Source organism: Arachis ipaensis, chromosome B05 (assembly GCF_000816755.2).
Source record: "Arachis ipaensis cultivar K30076 chromosome B05, Araip1.1, whole genome shotgun sequence".
In the NCBI taxonomy this organism is placed as follows: domain Eukaryota; kingdom Viridiplantae; phylum Streptophyta; class Magnoliopsida; order Fabales; family Fabaceae; genus Arachis; species Arachis ipaensis.
Genome location: NC_029789.2, coordinates 47450142 through 47466681, shown reverse-complemented (window position 1 = coordinate 47466681; position 16540 = coordinate 47450142). Strand labels below are relative to the sequence as shown.

The 16540-nt window shown below is 34.1% G+C and overlaps 1 protein-coding gene across 24 annotated transcripts; it reads right to left on the bottom strand.

Annotated features, from left to right (window-relative positions):
* Positions 564 to 9496, bottom strand: LOC107643577. Of its 24 annotated transcripts, XR_002362919.1 has the most exons (9): positions 6374 to 6411; positions 6083 to 6304; positions 5826 to 6003; positions 5389 to 5526; positions 5030 to 5265; positions 4590 to 4768; positions 3537 to 3612; positions 2737 to 2824; positions 1797 to 1902 (listed from the first exon to the last, which is right to left on the bottom strand). XR_002362919.1 is itself a non-coding variant. In XM_021123781.1 (5 exons), the coding sequence occupies exons 2-5, from the start codon at positions 8769 to 8771 to the stop codon at positions 6463 to 6465; spliced, it is 516 nt and encodes a 171-aa protein (XP_020979440.1). In that variant the 5' UTR covers positions 8772 to 8875; positions 9045 to 9474; the 3' UTR covers positions 6370 to 6462. The 24 variants fall into 24 exon arrangements, 2 of the variants coding, with proteins under 2 accessions (XP_020979441.1, XP_020979440.1); XR_002362924.1 differs by lacking the exons at positions 1797 to 1902; positions 2737 to 2824 and adding an exon at positions 564 to 773; XR_002362925.1 differs by lacking the exons at positions 1797 to 1902; positions 2737 to 2824 and adding an exon at positions 564 to 712.

The following is a 16540-nucleotide window of genomic DNA, read 5'->3' as shown; positions in this document are numbered from 1 at the left end:
ATGAGCTAAACAAATAATATCAAGTTTAAAAAAAAATTTCACACATACGCAAGTCGCAAATTTATTGACCTAAGATCTCAAATGCAAGTAATTCTCCTCACACAATAAGAACAGAGTTATTATTATAAAATATATAGTTAAACTTACTATACAGTAAATCAACTAATCATAAGTAAACTATTCGAGTTGAGTCACAAGAGCCTGAAAAATATGGTAAGTGAACGAAGTTATTAACCCACTTAAAGACAACTTATTAACTAATAATTTGGTTATGCGTAATGTTAATACAACTCATTGTGTTTTAAAATAATAAAATTATATTTTTATGTTGATTCAAACAAATATCTATAAATTGATGCTATTCTAATATACGTTAATAATACATTGAGACAGTTTTCTAAAAATAATGTTTATTTAACTCATTTTGTGCATTGTAATAAACTTCCTTATTTCCAAATTTATTCCAGAACTTATAGTTATATATTTTAAATACTCAAACTAATTTTAGACATTATACTTCTATTATTGCTGTAGCTTTTTCCAACAAAAAATTGAAAGAAATAAAGAAAGACCTAATAGAGCAAGGGTGCCAATGAATGAATACATCATAAGAAAACTTAAATCAATCTAATGCCTACTAACCTGTCGAAGCCATTGGATCACCTCACAATTTCCATCATGAAAGCGAAAAGACAGCTCCATGACCACAAATCTAGCTTTTCAATTTGACCCATATTCCAATCAGAAATCACTCCCACAAATCATCCCCCTCCCTAAACCTACCCTAAATCAAGTGTGTATGAGTATTAATAGCTCAATAGTTCAGTGTACGTTATAGAAAATTGAGTACTAAAATCAACGAAAAATTACAAAACTCAGATTTAAAACACACAAACCCCAGTGGGAAATCAGGAGCACAATTGCAAACCCTAATAAAATCACTGCATACTGAAAACGAAGAACCTAACAGAAAATCGAAAAAGAATCTCTCTTCATGAAGACAGAGTTCAGAAAAAGAATCAAAATTATTCAAAACTACTATGAATTACATATTAGAAAACTAAATCCAATCTGATGCCTACAATTTCTAGGATATTCGGAGAGCATTTGAAGTGTTTTCATATGGATTGTATATAGATCTTATTATGTGTCTCACTTTCATCGTGTTTTTTTTTTCACATGCTTTTGTTTCAATTGCTGCTAGAACCAAAAAATTAGCCACGTTTTAACTAACAAACCTAAAAGAAGTATGCATCTATGTACAACACAGGTGTGTTTTTTTGATCTCCAAAGAAAAATTAATCAATTAGGAAGTGAAGTAAATAAAGAGTTATCTTTATCTAACCAAAGTAATTAAGTACCTAAAATTAGCTAATTACCCTTGAAATTGAACCATATCGAATTTTTATAGATTTTTCCACTTTTTAAAACAAAAGAACTTTATCATTCATGTGCATAAATTATATCTTTTAAGATTGAGAAATAGAGTCAAAATTAAGGAATATGGGATTAGTAATCCAAAGATTAAAAAATGATTTAGTATCATCACTGAAAAAAATAAATATCTGGTTTTTTATTAAAGTTAAAAATTTTATCTGTCAGATACCATCTTAAAAATACACGTTTTACAGGTCCAATGTGACAATAAAAGTAAATTTCATCCAAAAATATTAATCAAAGAAGTTCAGACATCCAACAAACTCGATGGATTATTTGGAAATGAAATATAAACTCCATACACAGAGATCACAATTTATCACAGTTTATACACAGAGGTCAAAGGGAAAAATTTCTTACCTTAACTTTCTTGAAAATTTTCTGACCTCATTTCCATATGCAGTAAAACTGTATTGCAATTTGAGAACCGAAACCAACAACAACCTCAATCGCTCTCTTATACATCTTTAGCAACGAAGAAATCACATTATAAAAAAAGTTAATTGGCATCCAAATATCAATATAAGTAGAGGATAACATTGACATAATCACATACAACTTAACAACAAAAATCATGAAAATTTATTTACATAAAAAATATAGCAGTTTAAAACAAAACAATTAATCTCACAAAAGCATGTAAATTTTGAAAGACATTCAAAAATCCTAAGAATAAATAACTGCGAATTCATAATAATGGTAAACACAATAATGCATAGAAAACATGATGATACAAAACAAATTTAATTTTAATAAAACAAATAAATAAACAAAGTTATCCGAAATTATGAGTTCCACCCGGACAAAAATCCAAACGCCACTTTCTTAGATCTTTTATTTTGCATAAAATAAATAAATAAATAAATAACCCAAAGATCTGTGAAACAGACAAACAAAAAAAAATCAGCGGCCTAAATTGCACATTGTAAACATATTAACTTATCTTTTTTCACTCCTTTGAATAAGAAAAAAAAATTGAAGATTAATTCAGTGAACTATATTTTGCAATTAAAATAAAATGATACAATTTGCAGCTGTTGTGACAATTATGAGAAATATATCTAGGTATTTTGAACCACACACACGCACGCGCGCACGCGCACACGCACACATGCACACAGAGAGAGAGAAGAAATCAAGTAATGATCTGATTTTTAAATATGAGTTTAATCTGATCCAAAAACGGAAAGATTGTGCTCAAAATCAATTTTTCCTTGCTTTCAAAATTCAAAATCTAAACTCTTGTTTGCTTTTCTATTGTGCCAATTCTCATAGAAATGAATATAAAAAATGGTATACCTTTTTCAAATTTCTCGCTTTTAAAGGTAGTAGAGCTCCTAATAACCACAGGCTTTGAAGATATTTCAATCGCAGAAATCTTCATATCCTAGTTTGATTCTTATCAGCATAGATTTTAATATGAAAATATAACAACCAAATCAATAAGAAAAAAGAGAGCACAATCCAAAAACAAATCCGAATCGAGCATTGGCCAGATGTCAACCACACTGAAGGATAACAGTATCATAATCACACACAACTTCAACACAAAAATCACGAAAATCTATTTACATCAAATTTTAACAGCTTGCAAGAAAAACTTAATCCCACAAAAGCCTGTAAATTTTGAAAGACATTCAAAGAAACCTTAGAATTAAATACAGTGAATTCATAATTATGTGAAACACAATAATATCTAGAAAAGACAATGATGATAAACAAAATTAATTTCAGAAACAAAACCCTTACCCACTTTGAATCCCACTGAGATAATGGGAAAGAATCAAGGCAAAGACGCGACACAATACAACCTACACCAATGACCAGAGTGGTGTACACTTGTATATAAATAAGGCACAAAGGTAATTTTGACTCCGAAGACAAAAAAAGGGCACAAAGGGGAATTTAACACTCAATTTGGTTGTGACAAAAAACATCAGAAAAAAAAAAAAGAAAATAACCAGTAGTAAGAAAACAGGTAATGACTTCTCGACATACAAAATGAGGAAGGCAGCAATTGAAATTGAACCATATCAAGCCACAAAGGTGAAAAATAAAATGAAAAAAAAAAACAGAATAATATGAATGAAGAGTCATACCTAGTAGTGCCACCGCCGCCACTGCAAACACCAGAGCGGACCATCAAAAGCAAATCATCATCCATCACGCCCATCTCTCATAAAAGAGGAAAACAAAATATGCATTGATACAATAAGTACCCAAGAAAATAAAGACCAAAAGATCAAAGAAACAATAAAGAATAAAATAAAGGAACCCAGCGGTTGAAATTACACCATACAGATTTTTAAAGAATTTTCCACTGTTTTAACACAATTAGTTTTTCGAACTTGAATGCATAAATTGGTCAAATTAAAACCGCACTTGTTCACTTATTTTGAAAAGCTTTTAGCATATTCAAACTCAAGATTAAAAATCCGAAGAATACACCCAAACTTATAATAAAGAACAAAAAGAACCTTGAAATCTTTGAATGAGAAAATATCAAAAACTGAAATTTGAAAGCATGTCATTTCACTAATTAGGCAGTATCAAATTCAAGTGACTAATCAAAGCCACTAAGTTTTTGTTAAACTGACACTTTTATGTTATTGCAATTATTCTAGAATTTTCAACCCGAAATAAAATCTACAAACAACAAAGGAAAACCGAGAACACAGAGTCAAACACAATTTCAGAATTTTCACAACCGGAAGAAAGGGTACAAATCATTAACCAAAAGTAAGAACAAATTATACAGAAATTTGAGACCTTCTTATGAGTAAAAATTTATTTGAGAAACTTTAAAGCGTGTCATTTCTAGCACCTTAAATCAGTTAGGAAATTAAAGATATTTTGGAATTTTCACATACAAATAAAATCCCCAAAGAACACAATAAAACTGAAATCGAATAAGATAAGGAAATATCAACACTCACACTCCACACATATGTAGTAGTAAACTCAATTTATGTTTCTAGTCAACATCATATAAAACTTTTAGTTAAAAAAATGTTCAAAAAGCATCTGAAGCAGCATGATTAAATCTGTGCATTGAACAGTTATTATCCAATTCAAATGACTAATTAAAGCGACTAAAATTTTTCTATACAAACTTATTCAACAAAACTATCAAAATAGCTATAATAACTAACTTCTTTATCCATTATTAGAAGCCGAAGAAAAGCATGTTCTTCATTCTCCTCCCTATGATCAATTAAACTCCTCATTCTGATGATTCTGAGTGTTATCTTCCAACATTCCTTCCAGGGGGTGAGATTAGAGAGGAGCTTTTTTGAATCAGTTGACACTAAGCATAGTTCATTTGTTTCATCTATCACACAAGCAGCAATACAAACAAAACCACCCAATTTTCAGAAGGAAATCAGAAGGGAATGGATGAACAGAACCAAAAATAATTACTGTTACTGGAACAAAATATCTTATATCAAAACAAAAAATACAATTTTCAAAACAGAATCAGAAAAGAATGCCCAAACAGGGACAAAAACAAATCCTGTTAATTGAAAGGAAACTTGAGTATCAAAGTAAACAAATATCAAAGAATCTGAAATAAGTCATAACCACTACATACCTACATCACAGGAAATTCAGACTGAACAGTGAAACACGCCACATGATGGAAGGGGACAGAGAAAGGACAGGGCCACCGTAAAAATTCCCACCTAACTTGTTGTTTCTCAAGATAAGAGAGAGGCAGAGTGACATGAACCCTAGGCTGATTTCCTCTTGAGAACTACCACCGATCTTTAAATGAATCTGACAAATCAGACCAAAAAAATTTGTTCCCAGGATCCTTTTCCATGAACCCTAATCGCACAAGTAGCTATATCAATAAGGGTTAGGAAAAGAAAGAAACCTGAAACACCAAGATATCATAGCCAAAAACCGATCCAAGAAGGGGAAGAACTGGGAATGGAGATTGAAGCTTACCGAATGAATGGATTGATGAGAGTAAGGCTTGTCAGTCAGTATCCACGCATCTACTGCTCTCAACTCTGTTCTTGCTTCTTCATTTTGATTCAATCCGTATTCCATAAAAATACTCTTTGAGAAGCAGCTACTTGAACACTTCCAACCCACAAAATCATCACATTAATAAGCAATAACTTTTCTGTTTTTCTTCTACCTTTAAAATTTGAAATCATTCATAGTTCAATTTTTTCTTCTACTACTACTGCATGTGGACAGTACTCTTAATGTGAAACAGATGAAAACACATAATCGGTGGCATTCTGAATTAAGTAATTTCCACACAGAAATTAAAATTTCACTAATTAATCAAGATCCATATTATGTATAGTTATGAGCAGTGAAATTAAGTAAAGGTGATATTGGGTCAGAGAGAGGGAGAATGAAGAAGTACGAACCAGGGATCGCTGGAATATTCGAAGAGCTTGCCTTTGGTAGAGAAGATGATGAGTGCGACTTCGGCATCGCATAGCACTGATATTTTGTTTGCCTTCTTCAGCAAACGTACCTATCTACCTATCCTCTATAACATTGAATCTCCTTCAATCTCCTTATATTCAGCGCATTAAACCTCCTCTAAGAAAATCAATAAACACATCAATAAATTAAACTTTCTTCTTAATTAACTGAATGGTTTAAGCGAAAGGAAACTAACCAAATCGCCTTCAATGACATATTTGGGGACTTCATCTCTAAGAGTGATGAGATCCTCTTCGCTGAGATCCTTAGTGATCTTGTTGTCCATGCTTATATCGTAGAGAATCTTGCGAGCTCTGCTCCTTCCGATTCCATGGATGTACTATAGCGAGAACTCAATTCTCTTGTTCGGAATCTCCACTCCGCCAACTCGAGCGCACTCTATGCTTAACTCTCTCACCTGAGCACACAAATTCGAAAGTAAACAAACAAATTTCAGAAATGTAAGGTAGAGTTTGTTTTATGTTACCTTGGGAGGGTTGAGAACAGGGAAATAGACGGCTCTGGAAAGAGGTCTAGGGTTTGAGATTAGGGCGAGAGAGGGAGCTATAGGCATCGCTAGCGTTTGTGCCATGCTCGAGTTGTTCTTCTTCTTTCTCTGCTGCTAAATAGAAGTAAGAGATAAATAGAAATTAAAACCAAAAGAAGCAAAATTGTCTCAACACAACTCCTCATTCTAATGTATTATATTAACATAACAACCCATAAAAGAAGCAAAAACTTTAGCATATAAAATATTAGAACCACTAAATATATATATCAAAAACCAATCTATAACTTCAAAAAAAGCTAAAAGCTTTTTCTCTTTCTACAATCAACCGGTTCTTCTCATTTCGCTCGTTCTAAAATATGCATTATCTCAAAAAAAAAACATTACTAAACCACAAAAAAAAAGAAAAATTAAATATAATTTATATAAATATAAGCAAGAGAAAAAATAAGTCCGGCAAGCTTCAGCTCTATATGAGGAAATTCAAATTATTAGCCTTATTAGCTTCTCTAATAAGCACCCAACCCCAATCTGGTTCAACAAAATACTATCTTAATTAGGAATATGAAAGCTAATCAAATTTAATTAAGCATAAAGCAGAGTTTGTTACACACAGAAAGCATATATATAAGAGGAAATAGGAAATGTAAAAGCATATATACTCCTACTACTGCATGTAGACAGTACTCTTAATGTGAAACAGATGAAAACACATAATCGTTGGCATTCTGAATTAAGTAATTTCCACACAGAAATTAAAATTTCACTAATTAATCAAGATCCATATTATGTATAGTTATGAGCAGTGAAATTAAGTAAAGGTGATATTGGGTCAGAGAGAGGGAGAATAAAGAGGTTCGAACCAGGGATCGCTTCCCTAACTGCGATGCAATCTCAGATCAAAATCCAGCTGGATACTCAATTAATCTCTTATCAATTTCCCTCTTATCAAAAAAATCCAAATAGACTATTTTGTCTTGCAATCTATATATCCATATGGAAGGTTGTAATTCTGTACCTGTGGGGTAAGTACTGAAGGCAACTCCATGTAGCATATGAACCCATTGAGACTCCAATGACATAGAACTGTGGCCCTAACTCTAACTGATCAGCAAGTTCTTGAATGTCAAGTGCTTCACTTTTGAGCGAGCGTTTGGGATTTGGATCACTTTCTCCATACCCAGCTCGGTCATATTGCAGCAGATATATGCCTAGTTCATCTATTAGTTCCTGTATATATGTATATATACACGTTGAGTAACCTTATTCAGCATATGAATATCTTAATTGTATAGTACTACTATTCTGTTTAAGTTGACAGGGAATGAGTAATTGTACTTGGGATGCGAGAAAGTTCATCTCTTTGGAGCTTCCAAAACCATGGACAATGATGATCTTGTACTTTGCCACATCCTTAGAAACCCCTCTCTCAAGATAAGCCAGGTGCCTCCCATCTCTGAGTTTAATTCTTGGTGAAATCATAGCAAAATCATCTTGGTTTCGAGAAACAACCTTAGTCCCCTGAAACAAAAACCCAATAACATATATAATATTGAAACCATTAAGAATGAACAAATCTTATCAGTGTTTACCTGACAGAAACCTCTGCAGAGTTGTTTTGTCTGAGATTGTGATGGTTTCTTATCACTGAACAATAGTTTAAGGTGATGTCGATGTCATTTCACTAATTAGGCAGTATCCAATTCAAGTGACTAATTGAAGCCACTAAGTTTTTGTTACACTGATTTGAACACACAAATACTACACATTTATGTTATTGCAATTATTCTAGCATTTTTAGCCCGGAATAAAATCTACAAACAACAAAGGAAAACCGAGAACACAGAGTCAAACACAATTTCAGAATTTTCACACCCGGAAGAAAGGGTCCAAATCATTAACCAAAAGTAAGAACAAATTATACAAAAATTTGAGACCTTCTTATGAGTAAAAATTTATTTGAGAAACTTTAAAGCGTGTCATTTCCAGCACCTTAAATCAGTTAGGAAATTGAAGATATTTTGGAATTTTCACATACAAATAAAAGCCCCAAAGAACACAGTAAGATAAGGAAATATCAACACTCACACTCCACACGTGTAGTAGTAAACTCAATTTATGTTTCTAGTCAACATCATATAAAATTTTTAGTTAAAGAAAAGTTCAAAAAGCATCTGAACCAGCATGATTAAATCTGTGCATTGAACAGTTATTATCCAATTCAAATGGCTAATTAAAGTGACTAAAATTTTGCTATACAAACTTATTCAACAAAACTATCAAAATAGCTATAATAACTAACTTCTTTATCCATTATCAGAAGCCGAAGAAAAGCATGTTCTTCATTCTCCTCCCTATGATCAATTAAACTCCACATTCTGATGATTCTGAGTCCTTTCTTCCAACATTCCTTCCAGCGGGTGAGATTAGAGAGGAGCTTTTCTGAATCAGTTGATACTAAGCATAGTTGATTTGTTTCATCTATCACACAAGCAGCAATACGAACAAAACCACCCAATTTTCAGAAGGAAATCAGAAGGGAATGGATAAACAGGACCAAAAACAATTACTGTTACTGGAACGCAACATCTTATATCAAAACAAAAAACCCAATCGACAACGAAAACGCCTGAAAATATGATGATTGGACCTTTGTAGCTGCAACTGCCGTTGCCGAGGAAGTGGGATGCGATTCCTCAATTGCCTTTAAGCAAGCCGCCGGGCTAACGCTCTTCGTGAGCGTGTGAAGCCCGCAACAGAGATCTCAGTCTCTCAGCATCGCCGGCATCTCTCTGCTTAGCTCAATCGATTAGGGTTTTCAGATGGAGGTTGACAAAAATGATGTTGAAGATACGGCGTTCGAGAGCGTGAGATATGCCTTACATAAATGAGGATTTGGGAGACAGGGAGAGCGATAAACAGAGCGTTAATGGCCAGAGATTATCCGGAGCAGGAGAAGTGAGTTGGCTATCTATGAGAAAAAGAAGGGGAAGGTTGGATTTAGGGTTTCAAAAGAAAAAGAGAGAGGACGGCACAGGTTGAAGCGAAAGAGAGATAAAGAGGGAAAAGATAAGGGGAGAGAAGAATGTAACGTATTTACCTTACTCACCGTTTCAATTTTTTTATTCTAAGTTATTGAGGAACTGACGCGTGGCTTCAGGAGCCACGGCAATTATACAAGTAGTAGATAGCTCTGGGTTGCATCAAGCAACTAAGATATATATTAATATAGCTCTGGATTGCATCAAGCAACTAATATATATAAATATCTCTTTATTATATTACTCTTCTCTTTATATCTCTTTACTCTGTTCTGGTTTCTCTTTTCTCTGTATCTCTTTACTCTGTTTTAATTACTCTGTTCTCTGTATCTTTTTTTCTCTTCTCTGATTACTCTTTTCATCTGTATCTATATTACTCTTTTTCTCTTTATTTCTTTACTTTACTCTGGTTACTCTGTTTTCTGTGTTTTTCTACTCTGCTCTGATTTCTCTGCTTAACGTATGTATTTAAAGTTTATGTAAATTTCGGAATGAATAGTTCGCCTGTCCCAAGTATAGGTTCATTAAGTCTATACTGAAATAGTTAAACTTTTCATATAATACCTAACCCTAGTCGCAACTCAAGGACTAACTATGTTGCCCTAGTTCGTTCACTGATTTTTGTCTGTTTTTCTGTTATTAAAACCTTACAGACTTTTCTTTAGTTTTTATCTTTTCTTCAACTTTTTATATTTCTTTTATCTTTGGCTCACTAATATGTTCTTACCACTCCCTAAGTATTTTATGAAGGTAATTATGAGATTCTGCGCTTAAAGTTGTCTTTCTAAAGCTTTTACAGAAAACTGCCTTTTCCGCATTATTTTATTATTTTTATTAAAATATTATTTTTAATTAAATATTATTATTTAATATTTTATTATTACCCGTTTTTTAGTCTTTTCAGCAACCGATTTTTACCAAAATTCAAAATAAATTTCCAGCCACTAAAACCCCATCTTTTCTATATGATTTTAACACAAATTGAACCTCAATTTAAGCTCTAGGGTTTCGTTTTCCAGCAGCCACAAGAACACACATTCATAGCTTGAATTTCATCAAATTTCATCAAATTTTCCCCAAAATTTCAACAAGAATTACTCATACAAACAATCAATTTCAAACACAGCCAAACCATATCATAATCACACAACTCAAACACAATCAATCAAGATTAAATTCGTCAATCCCTACCTGGTTTTGCTGCTCCTAATTCGGTTAAACTTTCAGGTGGTCCTTAAGCAATTTTTCCTCCTTAGACTTGCTGGAAATTCACGTTTCTTGCCCCTCAAGTCAAGTTAAGCATGATTCCTAAGGAAGAACATCAAGAAAACACATGTTTTGCATGGTTTTCCTTGAAAACCGAATTGAAATGGGAGGGAGACAGCCATCTCACCTTATTTCCATCCTTGATAAGTTACATGGTTATGTAGAGGAAGAAGAGAGGATCATTTTGGTGAAATCGGAGTTTTGATTTGAGTTTTAGTTCAGAAGAAATCAAGCTTTGAAGATTAAGTGTTCATGAAAGTTTCTCTCTTTTCTCTCGTTATTTTCGGCCAAAATAATGAAATGAGACAGCCTTGGAGGTCTTGGGGGTGTAAGGTGAGTTGTGATTGGTTGGCTTGGAGGTGGATTAAAATGCATTATCGATCTTGTCTCAACTAAGGTCCTGAGTTAAAGATAATATAATGACAATGAGGATTGAGATGCTTGATGATACAGAAGAGGTATTCCCTTTACTGATCTTTCGGAGAAATCCGTGTATTCAGAAATGATCTCGCGTACTCGAAAATTAGAGTTGTTACATCTGGTGAGGGAAAAACGATTCCACACAAACTCACCGGCAAGTGTACCAGGTCGCATCAAGTAGTAATAACTCACAAGAGTGAGGTCGATTCCATAAGGATTGATGGATTGAGCAATTTTAGTTAGGTGATGAATTTAGTTAAGCGAATATTTGATGATTTGAGTGATTTTGATTAACAGAAGCTAAATTGCAAGTAAATAAAGGTGCAGAAGGTAAATTGTGCATTAAAGTAAAGTGCAGAAGAGGTAAATCGCAGAAACTTAAAGTGCAAGAAAGTAAAAGAGATGAATCTTAAATTGCAAGAACGGTAAATGACTGAAGCTTAAAGTGCAAGAAACTTAAATTACTGAATCTAAATAGCTGAGAAAGGTAAATTGCATTAAGCGTAAAGGGATTTGGGTGTTGGGATTTAAATTCAGGTAGAAAATGTAAACTAAAATGATTCAGAGAGCTGTAAGATGAAAAAAATTTAGCTCAGTAGCCAAATAGAATTGTACAATTGCTTGAAGAAACAAACAGCAAGAAAAATTAACTCAATTATGAAATTCTAAAAGAGAAATTTAAGATCGAAGAAGAGCAATGAGGTCAGAAAGCAGATCTAGATCTCAATTACCCCCTTGATCAATCAGAAAAGAGATTGCAGAAGAAATGAAAATGAAAACAGCAAAGAAGATTTAGATCTAATTCTCCAATTCGCAGAACTATATGAAAGAAAAGCAAAAATGATTCCCAGATCCAGAAATTCAATAAAGTTCTTAAATCTGAATTCAGAAACCCAAAACAGAAAGTAGAAGTTGCAGAAGAAAGAAAATAAAAACAGAAAGCAAAAACTAGATCTAATCCCAATTCCAAAAATCAAAACGAAAACTAAAAGTGAAAACTAAAAATGAGCTAAAGGTCCTTACAAATTGAACTTGATCCTATTTATACACTTTTGATTTTGGTCTTCAAAACTTGGAATGGACCTTTTAATTTTTGGGTTTGAAGAAAGGTGGATCCAGGTGGCTTTGGTTCAAGTGGCATGGGTCAGGGTGTATTTGGTTAGCTCCCAGTGAAGCGCTCAGTTCACTAAGTGAACGCTACATTCACTGCTCCAAGCATGCTTCCTCACGTGCTTCCTTGGTGGGCGTTTCTTCATTAGCGTTACATTAGTGAACGCTACGTTCACTTACCCAATGCTGCCCCTTGTGTCTTTGATGTGCGCCTTTGGTTCCTTGGCCAAAATCACGAAAACTTCGCTTTAGTGAACGTGGCGTTCACTTTTTTGAACGTTTATCCTTGATTCCCTTGTGTTGCGCCAATTGTTTTCCTGGGCCAAAGTCACGAAAATGCTCAATTTTTTTAGCGTAACGTTCACTTTAATGAACGTTGCTCCTTGGCATAATGAACGCTTCCTTGCTTAATGTAGCATTCCCTTTAATGAACGCTAGCGTTCATTCATTTCCTTCATTGGCTTTAATGATTCATAATGCCAATTACGTAAAGCTTGATTTGCCAATTGGACAATATTAATAAAGGGTTCATGTATGCTTTCATTGGCCTTAGTTAATAATGCCAATACGTTCATGCATTGCATAAATAATTAAATGCATGCATACATAAGCATTAATGCATGATCATTTATGATAATGAAATAGCATGGTTATTAATTATTAATGCATGCATAAGCATTAATGCATATGCCAAGGCTTCATGGTCATGGGCCACGCTTTTAAAAGCGTGGCCTAAGGTTCAAAAGCCTGCTCAAACTTCAAAGTGTGCCCCAAAATCCTTCTTTTCTTCTTTTCATCATTTCTTCACCTACAAGTAACCAAACAACTAATCAAAGTCCCACCAAAATCACTAGATATTTGCATCATTTATAAAATCAAATAATTCTAGCATAAAACCTATGATTTTGTGTAAAATAGATGATGTTTGATTGATTCAAGAAAATCATGAAAATCCACTCCAATTACTTACTTATTGTGCAAGAAAGTGCATAAAACCTAATAAAACAAATGAAAAATGCTTGCAAAACTAGCATAAGATGACTTGTCATCACAACACCAAACTTAAATCTTGCTTGTCCCCAAGCAAGCGCTAAACATGAGAAGAAATGAAATGAAACAGAGAAGTATATAGGTCCTTATTTAGCAGATAATAGAATTTGAACCATGGGGTTTTATGCAGACAAAAATGCAGCTCACTTATTCTTTGTTGTCATAATGCCTTGCTTTTTTGATTGATCCCTTCTTGGTTTTTCCTTCTTTCTTTTGCTTAGAAAGCTTATTTCTCATTGATAACTCAGTGTCAAGTGTTGCAGCAGCCTTTTGGCTCAATTTTGCTCAACACTTCTTCACTACAGACACTTGGCTCACAATTCTTCTTAGGAACATTGATGCCCAACACCTCTTTGGGTCACTAAATGCTTTGTAACTAGGTTGCTCTTCATAGTGGACTTTCGGTTGGTAATTCCAGATTAGTTAATCCAAGTTACCAAGTTTTAAAAGACTCCTCAGAACCTAATTGTCCAAGCATATCCTAGTACAAAAAGCACCACAGACATATGTCCTAAGGTCCAAGCTATTGGTGTCTAGCCTTATTGTTTGTTTCTTTGCCAATTCTTGGCTTTTCTTTTCATTTTCTTTCTCACTTTTCTTCGTTTCCCAGGGATGTTCATAAATAAAAGGTTTTATGACAGCAACTAAGTTCACACTACATAGAATATTTTATTATGCAGCTTTTATTATTGAGCTTATCATCCAATCAAGCAATTACCACCACAGGTCTTGATTCTAATTCCTACTACATTGAACAATCACTTTCTATTTCAAACATTTTCTTTTATTGATGCAAAAGGGGAAACAAGACATGAATTTAAGGCAGATGAAGATGAAGAAAAGCATTTAAACTAGTGCAGACATCAAAATTTGCATTATTTGAACTAAACATCAAGGTAAACAGTAACTTCTCATTCAGATCATTTCAAAGCATAGTGAATTTTGTGACAATACAACCTCTCAGGAGTGTCTTACAGCCTTCCTTTTGTCATCATCATCTTTTACTTTTTCATTTCCTTTGGTGATGATTCTTTTAAGAGGCTGAGTGTCTTTTCTGCATAATTATTAGAAGTTGCTTGTTTTTCTAAGCACTTAAGCAAATGGTTAGCATGCATGAACTATTGTAGTCTATGATGCATCAGTTATATGAAACCTTGTGCCTTTGCTGAAGGTAATAAAGCTAAAAACTAGAAAACAGATAGTGGTTTAGTGGTTTTCCTGATTGCTTGGAGCTAGTAACCAGTTATGTAGAGGGTTGAAATGTGTTTTTAAGTGAGATTTTTGGTGGAACACCAAACTTAGCATCCTTCATTCACCCTTAAATTGTTTTGGTGTGCAACACCAAACTTAGCTCCTTGCAATACAGATAAAACTACTTAACCCTTTTATTGAAATAGTTAAGAAAAAGAAAACTACTTCTGGTTGGGTTGCCTCCCAAACAAGCGCTCGTTTAGTGTCATTAGCTTGACATCTTTTCCTTTAGATCATGGAGGCTGAAAATCGTAGTGCCTTAGCTTTTCTCCTCTTACTGTGAACTTCCTTCCGGTCTCCTCTTTGATGATCTCTAGGTGTTCAAGTGAAAGTATCCGGTTCACAGTATAGTACTCAGACAATTGTGGAGACACCTTCATTGGTTGGGTGTTTAACATCACTTTATCCCCTAGTGAGAAACCTTCAGTGGGGATCTTCTTGTTTCTCCATCCTTTTGGCCTCTTCTTCTTCTCTTCTTTCTCAGGAGATAAATCATGCTTTGGTGGTTCTTTATCTGGGTGTTTTGGATCTAGTTTCTCTTTGATTTCCTTGGTCTGTTTCATCATCTCTACTTCTTTCAAACATGGGTTTAGAAGTCTTAGAGTTAACTCATTGAATGCCTCCTTCAAGCTCTGATCTCTGGCCTTATCCTTCTTGCATTCTTCTTTTTGAGTGGGCTCATGAAGGGTCTTGAAGACATGAAATGCTAGGTGCTCATCATGCACTCTTAGCAACAATTCCCCTTTTTCAACATCTATCAATGCTCTGCCCATAGCTAGAAAAGGCCTCCCCAGGATGATGGGAGTGTTGGGGTCTTCTTTCATATCCAAGATAATAAAGTCAGCAGGGAGAAAGAATTTTCTCACTTTTATTAGCACGTTCTCCACAATTCCCAGTGCTTGCTTAATGAATTTGTCAGCCATTTGGAGAGCTATTCGAGTGGATTTCAGCTCAAAAATTTGAAGCTTCCTCATAAGAGATAGAGACATCAAGTTTATGCTTGCACCAAGGTCACAGAATGATTTCTCAATAGTTATGTTTCCTATGGTACAAGGTATATAAAACCATCCAAGATCATCCTTCTTCTCTGGTAGACCTCTTTGGAGAATAGCACTACACTCCATTGTCATTTCAACAATCTGTCCTTCCTTCAAGGATCTTTTCTTTGTTAGCACTTCTTAAATAAATTTGGCATATAATGGCATCTGTTCAAGTGCTTCTAAGAAGGGAATATTGATGCTGAGTGTCTTGAATATGTCTAGGAATTTTAAATATTGCTTATCCTCGTTCTCTTTCTTGAATCTTTGAGGATATGGAAGTTTGGGGATATATGGCTTCATCCCTTCCTTCTTTTCTTGTAGTTGTGTTTCAAGGATGTTCTTATCTCTCTTTGAGCTTTTTGCATTCTTAGTCTTTCTATCCTCTTCACTTCTCTCCTCTGTCTCTTCTTGTAGAACTTCTCTGTTGTGTTCTTCCTGATTGATGGCTTCCTTCTCCTCAGTCTTCTCACTTCCCACTATGACCGCTTTGCACTCCTCCCACTTTGTAGCTTTTCCTTTGTCCCTTGGGTGGTCTTTAGTGGCACTAGGGGATGCATTTGGTTGCTTCTCACCCATCTCTGCAATTTGTTTAGTCATTTGCTCCATATGCCTCTCAAGATTTCTGATTGATGCTTCTTGGTTTTTGCTTGTTAGGGCTTGATCTTTTCTTATTGCTTCCTGATCTTATCTTGCCATTTCTTGATTTTTCATGAGTTTCTCCATCATTATCTCTAGACTAGAGATTATTTGAGATTCTGGATTTGGTTGTGGTTGTGTGAAATGAGATGGTTGTTGCTGGAAGTTATTTGAATTATTTGTGGGGGTATTTTGTGGGTAGAATGTGGATGTGGAACAGTTATTCTGGTAGTTTTGTGAGTTGTTATGGGGTTGGTGATATGTGTTTTATGGGTTTTTAAATTGGTTAGTATTATTGGATGAATGACTTTGGTTGTTTATGTTGCTGAGAC